Source organism: Bombina bombina, chromosome 1 (genome assembly GCF_027579735.1).
Source record: "Bombina bombina isolate aBomBom1 chromosome 1, aBomBom1.pri, whole genome shotgun sequence".
Taxonomy (NCBI): Eukaryota; Metazoa; Chordata; class Amphibia; order Anura; family Bombinatoridae; genus Bombina; species Bombina bombina.
The window spans coordinates 638,015,286-638,028,429 of NC_069499.1; the positions used below are offsets into that span (position 1 = coordinate 638,015,286).

At 41.4% G+C, this 13,144-nt stretch overlaps 1 protein-coding gene across 1 annotated transcript in view; it reads right to left on the reverse strand.

The window, feature by feature from the left end:
- The window catches only part of TEX11 (testis expressed 11), an 827,067-nt gene that overhangs the window by 591,860 nt on the left and 222,063 nt on the right, over positions 1–13,144 (reverse strand). Inside the window, exon 5 of the mRNA XM_053699074.1 lies at positions 10,837–10,917. Coding sequence (XP_053555049.1) covers positions 10,837–10,917 — 81 coding nt within the window. The remainder of the gene's footprint in view (positions 1–10,836; positions 10,918–13,144) is intronic.

Consider the following 13,144-nt stretch of genomic DNA (forward strand, 5'->3'; position numbering starts at 1 on the left):
CAGATAAGGAGAATCACAATGTAAGGCCGATAACTCAGAGACTCTTCGAGCCGAGGAAATAGCCATTAAAAACAGAACTTTCCAAGATAACAGTTTGATATCAATGGAATGAAGGGGTTCAAACGGAACACCCTGTAAAACGTTAAGAACTAAGTTTAAGCTCCATGGCGGAGCAACAGTTTTAAACACAGGCTTAATCCTGGCCAAAGCCTGACAAAAAGCCTGAACGTCTGGAATCTCTGACAGACGTTTGTGTAAAAGGATGGACAGAGCTGAGATCTGTCCCTTTAAGGAACTAGCAGATAAACCCTTTTCTAAACCTTCTTGTAGAAAAGACAATATCCTAGGAATCCTAACCTTACTCCATGAATAACTCTTGGATTCGCACCAATGTAAGTATTTACACCATATTTTATGGTAAATTTTCCTGGTAACAGGTTTCCTAGCCTGTATTAAGGTATCAATTACTGACTCTGAAAATCCACGCTTTGATAAAATCAAGCGTTCAATCTCCATGCAGTCAGCCTCAGAGAAATTAGATTTGGATGTTTGAAAGGACCCTGAATCAGAAGGTCCTGTCTCAGAGGCAGAGACCAAGGTGGACAGGATGACATGTCCACTAGATCTGCATACCAGGTCCTGCGTGGCCACGCAGGCGCTATTAGAATCACCGATGCTCTCTCCTGTTTGATCCTGGCAATCAATCGAGGAAGCATCGGGAAGGGTGGAAACACATAAGCCATGTTGAAGGCCCAAGGTGCTGTCAGAGCATCTATCAGAACCGCTCCCGGGTCCCTGGACCTGGACCCGTAACAAGGAAGCTTGGCGTTCTGGCGAGACGCCATGAGATCCAGATCTGGTTTGCCCCAACGCCGAAGTATTTGGGCAAAGACCTCCGGATGAAGTTCCCACTCCCCCGGATGAAAAGTCTGGCGACTTAGAAAATCCGCCTCCCAGTTCTCCACGCCTGGGATGTGGATCGCTGATAGGTGGCAAGAGTGAGACTCTGCCCAGTGAATTATCTTTGAGACTTCCATCATCGCTAGGGAACTCCTTGTCCCTCCCTGATGGTTGATGTAAGCCACAGTCGTGATGTTGTCCGACTGAAACCTGATGAACCTCAGAGTTGCTAACTGAGGCCAAGCCAGAAGGGCATTGAAAACTGCTCTTAATTCCAGAATGTTTATGGGAAGGAGACTCTCCTCCTGAGTCCATGATCCCTGAGTCTTCAGGGAATTCCAGACAGCGCCCCAACCTAGCAGGCTGGCGTCTGTTGTTACAATCGTCCAATCTGGTCTGCTGAAGGGCATCCCCTTGGACAGATGTGGCCGAGAGAGCCACCATAGAAGAGAATTTCTGGTCTCTTGATCCATATTCAGCATAGGGGACAAATCTGAGTAATCCCCATTCCACTGACTTAGCATGCACAATTGCAGTGGTCTGAGATGCAGGCGTGCAAAGGGTACTATGTCCATTGCCGCTACCATTAAACCGATTACCTCCATGCATTGAGCCACTGACGGGTGTGGAATGGAATGAAGGACACGGCAAGCATTTAGGAGTTTTGTTAACCTGTCCTCTGTCAGGTAAATTTTCATTTCTACAGAGTCTATAAGAGTCCCTAAGAAGGGAACTCTTGTGAGTGACAAAAACAAAATTTATGCTTACCTGATAAATTCCTTTCTCCTGTAGTGTGGTCAGTCATTACTTCTGGGATATTATCTCCTCCCCTACAGGAAGTGCAAGAGGATTCACCCAGCAGAGCTGCTATATAGCTCCTCCCCTCTACGTCACCTCCAGTCATTCAACCAAAGGACCAACGAGAAAGGAGAAGCCCAAGGGTGTAGTGGTGACTGGAGTATAATCCAAAAAAATCTTTAGCCTGCCATAAAAAACAGGGCGGGCCGTGGACTGACCACACTACAGGAGAAAGGAATTTATCAGGTAAGCATAAATTTTGTTTTCTCCTGTTAAGTGTGGTCAGTCCACGGGTCATCATTACTTCTGGGATACCAATACCAAAGCAAAAGTACACGGATGACGGGAGGGACAGGCAGGCTCTTTATACGGAGGGAACCACTGCCTGAAGAACCTTTCTCCCAAAAACAGCCTCCGAAGAAGCAAAAGTGTCAAATTTGTAAAATTTGGAAAAAGTATGAAGAGAAGACCAAGTTGCAGCCTTGCAAATCTGTTCAACAGAAGCCTCATTCTTAAAGGCCCAAGTGGAAGCCACAGCTCTAGTAGAATGAGCTGTAATTCTTTCAGGAGGCTGCTGTCCAGCAGTCTCATAGGCTAATCGTATTATGCTACGAAGCCAAAACGAGAGAGAGGTAGCCAAAGCTTTTTGACCTCTCCTCTGGCCAGAATAAACGACAAACAGGGAAGACGTTTGCCGAAACTCCTTAGTTGCCTGTAGATAAAATTTCAGGGCACGGACTACATCTAGATTGTGTAGCAGACGTTCCTTCTTCGAGGAAGGATTAGGACACAAGGATGGAACAACAATCTCTTGATTGATATTCCTGTTAGTGACCACCTTAGGTAGGAACCCAGGTTTAGTACGCAGAACTACCTTGTCTGAATGAAAAATCAGATAAGGAGAATCACAATGTAAGGCAGATAACTCAGAGACTCTTCGAGCTGAGGAAATAGCCATTAAAAACAGAACTTTCCAAGGTAACAACTTGATATCAATGGAATGAAGGGGTTCAAACGGAACACCCTGTAAAACATTAAGAACTAAGTTCAAACTCCATGGTGGAGCAACAGTTTTAAACACAGGCTTGATCCTAGCTAAAGCCTGACAAAAAGCTTGAACGTCCGGAACTTCTGACAGACGTTTGTGCAAAAGAATGGACAGAGCTGAAATCTGTCCCTTTAAAGAACTAGCGGATAACCCCTTTTCTAAACCTTCTTGTAGAAAAGACAATATCCTTGGAATCCTAACCTTACTCCATGAGTAACTCTTGGATTCGCACCAATATAAGTATTTACGACATATTTTATGGTAAATCCTTCTGGTAACAGGCTTCCTAGCCTGTATTAAGGTATCAATAACTGGCTCAGAAAACCCACGTTTTGATAAAATCAAGCGTTCAATTTCCAAGCAGTCAGCTTCAGAGAAGTTAGATTTTGATGTTTGAATGGACCCTGAATCAGAAGGTCCTGTTTCAGAGGTAGAGACCAAGGTGGACAGGATGACATGTCCACTAGATCTGCATACCAAGTCCTGCGTGGCCATGCAGGTGCTATTAGAATCACTGATGCTCTCTCCTGCTTGATTCTGGCAATCAATCGAGGAAGCATCGGGAAGGGTGGAAACACATAAGCCATCCCGAAGGTCCAAGGTGCTGTCAAAGCATCTATCAGAACCGCTCCCGGATCCCTGGATCTGGACCCGTAGCGAGGAAGCTTGGCGTTCTGACGAGACGCCATGAGATCTATCTCTGGTTTGCCCCAACGTCGAAGTATCTGGGCAAAGACCTCCGGATGAAGTTCCCACTCCCCCGGATGAAAAGTCTGACGACTTAAGAAATCCGCCTCCCAGTTCTCCACTCCCAGGATGTGGATTGCAGACAGATGGCAAGAGTGAGACTCTGCCCAGCGAATTATCTTCGATACTTCCATCATTGCTAGGGAGCTTCTTGTCCCTCCCTGATGGTTGATGTAAGCTACAGTCGTGATGTTGTCCGACTGAAACCTGATGAACCCCAGAGTTGTTAACTGGGGCCAAGCCAGAAGGGCATTGAGAACTGCTCTCAATTCCAGAATGTTTATTGGAAGGAGACTCTCCTCCTGATTCCATAGTCCCTGAGCCTTCAGAGAATTCCAGACTGCGCCCCAACCTAGTAGGCTGGCGTCTGTTGTTACAATTGACCAGTCTGGCCTGCTGAATGGCATCCCCCTGGACAGGTGTGGCCGATAAAGCCACCATAGAAGAGAGTTTCTGGTCTCTTGATTCAGATTCAGAGTGGGGGACAAATCTGAGTAATCCCCATTCCACTGACTTAGCATGCACAATTGCAGCGGTCTGAGATGTAGGCGTGCAAAAGGTACTACGTCCATTGCCGCTACCATTAAGCCGATCACCTCCATGCATTGAGCTACTGACGGGTGTTGAATGGAATGAAGGACCCGGCATGCATTTTGAAGCTTTGTTAACCTGTCTTCTGTCAGGTAAATCTTCATTTCTACAGAATCTATCAGAGTCCCCAAGAAGGGAACTCTTGTGAGTGGAAAGAGAGAACTCTTCTTTTCGTTCACCTTCCATCCATGCGACCTTAGAAATGCCAGTACTAACTCTGTATGAGACTTGGCAGTTTGAAAGCTTGAAGCTTGTATCAGAATGTCGTCTAGGTACGGAGCTACCGAAATTCCTCGCGGTCTTAGTACCGGCAGAAGAGTACCCAGAACCTTTGTGAAGATTCTTGGAGCCGTAGCCAGTCCGAATGGAAGAGCTACAAACTGGTAATGCCTGTCTAGAAAGGCAAACCTTAGATACCGGTAATGATCTCTGTGAATCGGTATGTGAAGGTAAGCATCCTTTAAATCCACTGTGGTCATGTACTGACCCTCTTGGATCATGGGCAGAATTGTTCGAATCGTTTCCATCTTGAACGATGGAACTCTTAGGAATTTGTTTAGGATCTTTAAATCCAAGATTGGCCTGAAAGTTCCCTCTTTTTTGGGAACTACAAACAGATTTGAGTAAAACCCTTGTCCTTGTTCCGACCGCGGAACTGGATGGATCACTCCCATTAATAAAAGATCTTGTACGCAGCGTAGGAATGCTGCTTTCTTTATTTGGTTTGTTGATAACCTTGACAGATGAAATCTCCCTCTTGGGGGAGAGGATTTGAAGTCCAGAAGGTATCCCTGAGATATGATCTCTAACGCCCAGGGATCCTGAACATCTCTTGCCCAAGCCTGGGCGAAGAGAGAAAGTCTGCCCCCTACTAGATCCGGTCCCGGATCGGGGGCCCTCGATTCATGCTGTCTTAGGGGCAGCAGCAGGTTTCCTGGCCTGCTTGCCCTTGTTCCAGGACTGGTTAGGTTTCCAGCCTTGTCTGTAGCGAGCAACAGCTCCTTCCTGTTTTGGTGCAGAGGAGGTTGATGCTGTTCCTGCTTTGAAATTACGAAAGGAACGAAAATTAGACTGTCTAGCCCTAGGTTTGGCTTTGTCCTGAGGCAGGGCATGGCCTTTACCTCCTGTAATGTCAGCGATAATCCCCTTCAACCCGGGCCCGAACAAGGTTTGCCCTTTGAAGGGTATATTAAGCAATTTAGATTTGGAAGTAACATCAGCTGACCAGGATTTTAGCCACAGTGCTCTGCGTGCCTGAATGGCAAATCCGGAATTCTTAGCCGTAAGTTTAGTTAAATGTACTACGGCATCTGAAATAAATGAGTTAGCTAACTTAAGGGTTCTAAGTTTGTCTGTAATCTCATCTAGTGTAGATGATTGAAGTGTCTCTTCCAGAGACTCAAACCAAAATGCTGCTGCAGCCGTGACAGGCGCAATACATGCAAGAGGTTGCAATATAAAACCTTGTTGAACAAACATTTTCTTAAGGTAACCCTCTAATTTTTTATCCATTGGATCAGAAAAGGCACAGCTATCCTCCACCGGGATAGTGGTACGCTTAGCTAAAGTAGAAACTGCTCCCTCCACCTTAGGGACCATTTGCCATAAGTCCCGTGTGGTGGCGTCTATTGGAAACATTTTCCTAAATATCGGAGGGGGTGAGAACGGTACACCGGGCCTATCCCACTCCTTAGTAACAATTTCAGTAAGTCTCTTAGGTATAGGAAAAACATCAGTACTCGCCGGTACCGCAAAATATTTATCCAACCTACACATTTTCTCTGGTATTGCAACTGTGTTACAATCATTCAGAGCCGCTAACACCTCCCCTAGTAATACACGGAGGTTTTCCAGCTTAAATTTAAAGTTTGAAATATCTGAATCCAATCTATTTGGATCAGAACCGTCACCCACAGAATGAAGTTCTCCGTCCTCATGTTCTGCCGCCTGTGACGCAGTGTCTAACATGGCCCTAATATTATCAGCGCACTCTGTTCTCACCCCAGAGTGATCACGCTTGCCTCTAAGTTCTGGTAATTTAGCCAAAACTTCAGTCATAACAGTAGCCATATCCTGTAATGTGATTTGAAATGGCCGCCCAGATGTACTCGGCGCTACAATATCACGCACCTCCCGAGCGGGAGATGTAGGTACTGACACGTGAGGCGAGTTAGTCGGCATAACTCTCCCCTCGTTGTCTGGTGAAATATGTTCAATTTGTACAGATTGACTCTTATTTAAAGTAGCATCAATACAGTTAGTACATAAATTTCTATTGGGCTCCACTTTGGCATTAGCACATATAGCACATGTATCTTCCTCTGAATCAGACATGTTTAACACACTAGCAATTAACTAGCAACTTGGAAATGCTTTTTAAGTAATTTACAATAATATGAAAACGAACTGTGCTTATAAGAAGCACAGAAAAAATTATGGCAACAAATCTTTGTAAGAAATAAACAATTTTAGCAAAGGATTGTTCCCATTAGCAAGGATAACTAACCCTGGCAGCAGAAAAAATACACAAAAAAAAACGTTTTTTATCACAGTAAACTACACTCTTCACAGCTCTGCTGTGATGATTACCTCCCTCAAACAAGGCTTTGGAGATCCCTGAGTTCTGTAAGATGAACCGGATCATGCAGGAAGAAAATGAACCTCTGACTGAGATTTTTTGATGCGTAGTAAAAGCGCCAAAAATGGCCCCTCCCCCTCACACATAACAGTGAGAGAGATCAGTGAACTGCTTTAAATTAAACAAAACTATTGCCAAGTGGAGAAAATAGTGCCCAAAACATTTTTTCACCCAGTATCTCAGAGAAATAAACGTTTTTACATGCCAGCAAAAAAACGTTTAACCTCAATAAATTAATTGTTATTTAAAACCTATTGCAAGTCCCTGCAAATTAGGTTAAGTCTATGCATACAGTATAATCCAGTGAAGTACCATCCCCCAGAATACTGAAGTGTAAAATATACATACATGACAGCCTGATACCAGCTACATCTACTGCATTTAAGGCTGAGTTTACATTATAACGGTATGGCAGGATTTTCTCATCAATTCCATGTCAGAAAATAACAAACTGCTACATACCTCTTTGCAGATTAATCTGCCCGCTGTCCCCTGATCTGAAGTTTACCTCTCCTCAGATGGCCGAGAAACAGCAATATGATCTTAACTACTCCGGCTAAAATCATAGAAAAAAACTCAGGTAGATTCTTCTTCAAATTCTACCAGAGAATGAATAACACACTCCGGTGCTATTATAAAATAACAAACTTTTGATTGAAGGTAATAAACTAATTAAATCACCACAGTCCTCTCACACATCCTATCTATTCGTTGGGTGCAAGAGAATGACTGGAGGTGACGTAGAGGGGAGGAGCTATATAGCAGCTCTGCTGGGTGAATCCTCTTGCACTTCCTGTAGGGGAGGAGATAATATCCCAGAAGTAATGATGACCCGTGGACTGACCACACTTAACAGGAGAAAGAGAACTCTTTTCTTCGTTCACCTTCCACCCATATGACCTTAGAAATGCCAGTACTAACTCTGTATGAGACTTGGCAGTTTGGAAACTTGACGCTTGTATCAGAATGTCGTCTAGGTACGGAGCTACCGATATTCCTCGCGGTCTTAGTACCGCCAGAAGAGAACCCAGAACCTTTGTGAAGATTCTTGGAGCAGTAGCTAACCCGAAGGGAAGAGCTACAAACTGGTAATGCCTGTCCAGGAAGGCAAACCTTAGGTACCGGTAATGATCTTTGTGAATCGGTATGTGAAGGTAGGCATCCTTTAAATCCACTGTGGTCATGTACTGACCCTTTTGGATCATGGGTAATATTGTCCGAATAGTTTCCATTTTGAACAATGGAACTCTTAGGAATTTGTTTAGGATCTTTATCAGCGCACTCTGTTTCTCACCCCAGAGTGGTCGCGTTTACCCCTTAGTTCTGGCAATTTAGATAAAACTTCAGTCATAACATTAGCCATGTCTTGCAAAGTGATTTGTAATGGCCGCCCTGATGTACTTGGCGCCACAATATCACGCACCTCCTGAGCGGGAGATGCAGGTACTGACATGTCAGGAAAGTTAGTCGGCATAACTTCCCCCTCGTTGTCTGGTGAATTTTTCTTAACATGTACAGATTGGCTTTTATTTAAAGTAGCATCAATGCAATTAGTACATAAATTTCTATTGGGCTCCACATTGGCCTTTGAACATATTGCACAAAGAGATTCCTCTGTGTCAGACATGTTTAAACAAACTAGCAATTAGACTAGCAAGCTTGGAAATACTTTTCAAATGAATTTACAAGCAATATAAAAAATGTTACTGTGCCTTTAAGAAGCACACAAAAACTGTCACAGTTGAGATAACAATGAACCGGATTAGTTATAGCAACCAAATTTTCACATGAAATGCATTAATTTAGCAAAGGATTGCACCCACTAGCAAATGGATGATTAACCCCTTAATACCAAAAAACGGCTAACAAATAAAAATATATACGTTTTTATCACAGTCAAAGCACAGTCTCACAGGTCTGCTGTGAGTGATTACCTCCCTCAAACTAGTTTTGGAGACCCCTGAGCTCTGTAGAGACGTCCTGGATCATGCAGGGAGAACAAGGAAGACTTGTGACTGAATTTCTACTGCGCAGTAAAGCGCCAAAATAGGCCCCTCCCACTCATAATACAACAGTGGGGAAGCTCAGTAAACTGATTTTATTCAAAACAAACGACAGCCAAGTGGAAAATAATGCCCATAAAATTTTTCACCAAGTACCTCAGAGAGAAAACGATTAACATGCCAGTAAACGTTTTAAATATAAATATATGAAATGTTATTAAAAAGCCTGTTGCTAGTCGCTTTCACTGCAGAAAGGCTATAAGTTATATGTATACATTATTTTCTTAGTGAAGTGCCATTCCCCAGAAATACTTCAGTGCCAACATACATACATATCAGCCTGATACCAGTTGCTACTACTGCATTTAAGGCTGTACTTACATTATATCGGTATTAGCAGTATTTTCTCAGTCAATTCCATTCCTTAGAAAATAATATACTGCAACATACCTCTTTGCAGGTGACCCCTGCCCGCTGTCCCCTGTTCTGAAGTTACCTCGCTCCTCAGAATGGCCGAGAACAGCAAATGGATCTTAGTTACGTCCGCTAAGATCATACACAAACTCAGGTAGATTCTTCTTCTAATACTGCCTGAGAAAAAAACAACACACTCCGGTGCCGTTTAAAATAACAAACTTTTGATTGAAGAAATAAAAACTAAGTTTAATAACCACAGTCCTCTCACACATCCTATTTATTAGTTAGGTGCAAGAGAATGAATGGGTATGACGTAGAGGGGAGGAGCTATATAGCAGCTCTGCTTGGGTGATCCTCTTGCACTTCCTGTTAGGGAGGAGTTATAATCCCATAAGTAATGGATGACCCGTGGACTGACTACACTTAACAGGAGAAAACAGTTATTAGTAGAGGTAATGGTAAATTGAGAGTATATCGTCGATCTGAAAAGGGAGGTAGGAGATGAATCTCTACGACCGATAACAGAGAACCTATGAAATAGACCCCCGTTAGGGAAATCATCAAATTCAATAAGTGATACTCCCTTCACGTCCCTCTGACATTCGCTGTACTCTGAGAGGAATCGGGCTTCAACAATGCTGAGAAGCGCATATCAACGTAGAAATCTTAGCACAAACTTACTTCACCACCTCCATAGGAGGCAAAGTTTGTAAAACTGAATTGTGGGTGTGGTGAGGGGTGTATTTATAGGCATTTTGAGGTTTGGAAAACTTTGCCCCTCCTGGTAGGATTGTATATCCTATATGTCACTAGCTCATGGACTCTTGCCAATTACATGAAAGAAATTGGGATAGACAATAGAAGGAGAAAGGCATTTAGTTCTTACACACAATTTAAAACTTAAAGGGATATGAAACCCAACTTTCTAATTTACTCCAACTATCTTTTGTTTTTGTTCTCTTGGTATCTTTATTTGAAAAAGCAGGAATGTAAGCTTAGGAGTCAGTCCATTTATGTTTCAGTACCATGGATAGCACTTGCTGATTGGTGAAGATTCAAAAATAGGCCGGCTCCTAAGCTTACATTCCTGCTTTTTCAAATAAAGATTCTAAGAGAACAAATAAAAATTGATAATAGGAGTAAATTAGAAAGTTTCTTAAAATTACATGCTCTAGCTGAATCATAAAAGAAAACATTTTGGGTTTCATATCCCTTTAAGGAAAGAGAGAAATGAGAAAAAAAAAATTGGAATGATATGTTATAGCTCTATAAAATTAGACAATACTGAGGGAAAGAAGACGCAGAAGGCATGCAAAGTTAGCAGAAAGTTGTTTGAGAAAACTATTAGGAGGGATTTATCTCCCTGAGAAAGTCCTTTAACACCTTTCATGAGCATGACGACCCATTGTAGTCATGCACATCCACTCACCAGCAGAATTTTGGGTGCCTAGGGCAGCACAAAACCTAAATACGCCATTAAGTGGACCTATATTTAACATTAAAAAAAAATGCTTCAAGTACAAGATAGCAATATTTGCAGCCTTCAGAGTAAAATTCATTCTTGGTTTTCATTTCCCTTTAAAATAAATTAAAGAGATATAGGACAACATAACAGTTATTGCTATTATTTATGTTGCAGTATACAGCATGCCGGTATCTGTGGGATTTTTTTTTGCAATTTAACAAGTCTCTACCTCTTTTGGTTGTCTTAGTAGCATGTCTGTGCACCTCTGAACTCTCAGTGATGCTGTCTCAAAATCTTTCTGAGCCACAGCCTAGGAAAGAAAAAAACAAAACACTATATAAACTGATACAATATAAAAATTACTCCCAATGTTTCATTGTTCTCTATATGCAAAGAGAGGAGAGTTCACATCTGGTTCATGAGGAATACAAACAGTGCAGGTATATTTGCTTGAACATTCTCTACTAAACTCAATACGCACAATTCATAGCATTCACACATATACACAGCATACACATACAGTATATAAATACTCTACAGAATTCCCACTCCCTCCCTGTGAAAAGCAAAAAAACTATTCCTTCTGTAACTGGACAGATACATTAAAGGACCATGGATCTTATATTTGATATTTCTCTTCATTTTATTCCAGCCCAGCTATAAATTAAAACATTTCCACCCAGACCAAAACTTTGCCAAATATGTAGTTCACTAATGATTTGTTGAGGTTTATGTTTTTCACCAAATTTACACTGTTGTTGTAGTTGTAATATCTGCTTTAATTGAAAAGACTAACATATGGCATTGTCCCCTGGGCAGTCAATGGACACTGCACTGTAGGTATAGTTCTTCTGGAGACAAAAAGTCATCAAGTTATTTTTATATGTCAGTAAATTTAAAAAAATACATCTTAAAAATATTGTGATGAGATCCCTTTTTTAAACTCAATGACTTGCAATATTTAATGGACACAAGTTCCACTTCATAGTTTCAACTAAAGTTTCGATCTTTTTTTTAAAATGACTCACAAACTGACCTATATTTTCATAATAATGTTACTTAAAGGGACAGTCTAGTCAAAATTCAATTTTCATGATTGAGATAGGGCATGCAATTTTAAACACCTTTCCAATTTACTTTTATAATTAAATTTTCTTTGTTCTCTTGGTATTCTTTGTTGAAAGCTAAACCTAGGTAGGCTAATACAGCACTAGTTCATGTGGGCCATATATATATAACATTGTGGAGTTATTTATGAGTCAGCACTGATTGGCTAAAATGCAAGTATGTCAAAAGAACTGAAATAAGGTAAAACGTATATTAATTTAACCGTATTAGTTGTGCTAAACTGGGGAATAGGTAATAAAGGTATTATCTATCTTTTTAAACAATAAAAATACTGGAGTTGACTGTCCCTTTAAAATAACATTTTCCAACCTCAAATAAACCGAACTGCTAGAAAATATCAAACATCAACAATTGTTAAATAGGGAAAGCAATGTAAAAAAAGAGAAGAATGGCTAGGACATTGCTAACATTTTAAAAATAAACAATGTTAACATTAATTACCAGATGTGGATAGGATTATACCATTTTATAGATTATGAAATAGCCCTCGCAAGTGATCATACTTCTGCATGCAATTTTGCGCATACATACACACCTACAATAAAGTATTCTAAAAATATTATGAGTATGTATATGATCTATTTCATGGAGCTATATTTGCAGCTTACATCTCAACCTCAGAGATAGGGTTATATAAATTGTAATGATAGAAGGAAATTACAAAATGTCATTATTGCTGAGCCTGTTATGTATAACATTTGTGGTGCAAGTAGGAGAGAACCAGCTCCATCTAAAAGAACTACCTAACCAACTCCATGTTGTGGATATGAGTTCCATTGTTGTTTGTGACAATCCATTTGCCATAGCAGCCGATATACACAGTGACTGGGACAGTCCAGAATACCAGGTAGAGGGATCTATGAGTTAGTGTAAGCCAGGAAACAATCCTTCAGTAGCATTGTCTGCACCTCCATATACCATGGTTGCAACAAGTGAACTTTCATATCAGAGGCAGCCCCTGGGCCTGGAGCGTAATATTGTATAGCGTAAGGGGTACAAGCAAAAAAAAATCTCCACAAAACTCCAAAAGCCAGAAGAGCAATTGAATGAATCCCTTCACTAAATTACAAAGAATTTGTAAAAGGAAGAACATTGAAGGGCGACAGTTACTTAATAAAGTCTATAAATGATTATCCAATAATATCATACCAATAGATTTAAACATTGTGTACTGCTCTCTAAAGTAAAGGATAATCATAAGACAAAGAAATGGAATTGACAACAGAATTCTTTAAGATTGTTCCGTCTGACTCTGAGAAGCTTTCTTAGGCCTAGATTTAGAGTTCGGCGGTAGCCGTGAAAACCAGCGTTAGAGGCTCCTAACGCTGGTTTTGGCCGCCCACTGGTATTTGGAGTCAGTGATTAAAGGGTCTAACGCTCACTTTTCAGCCGCGACTTTTCCATACCGC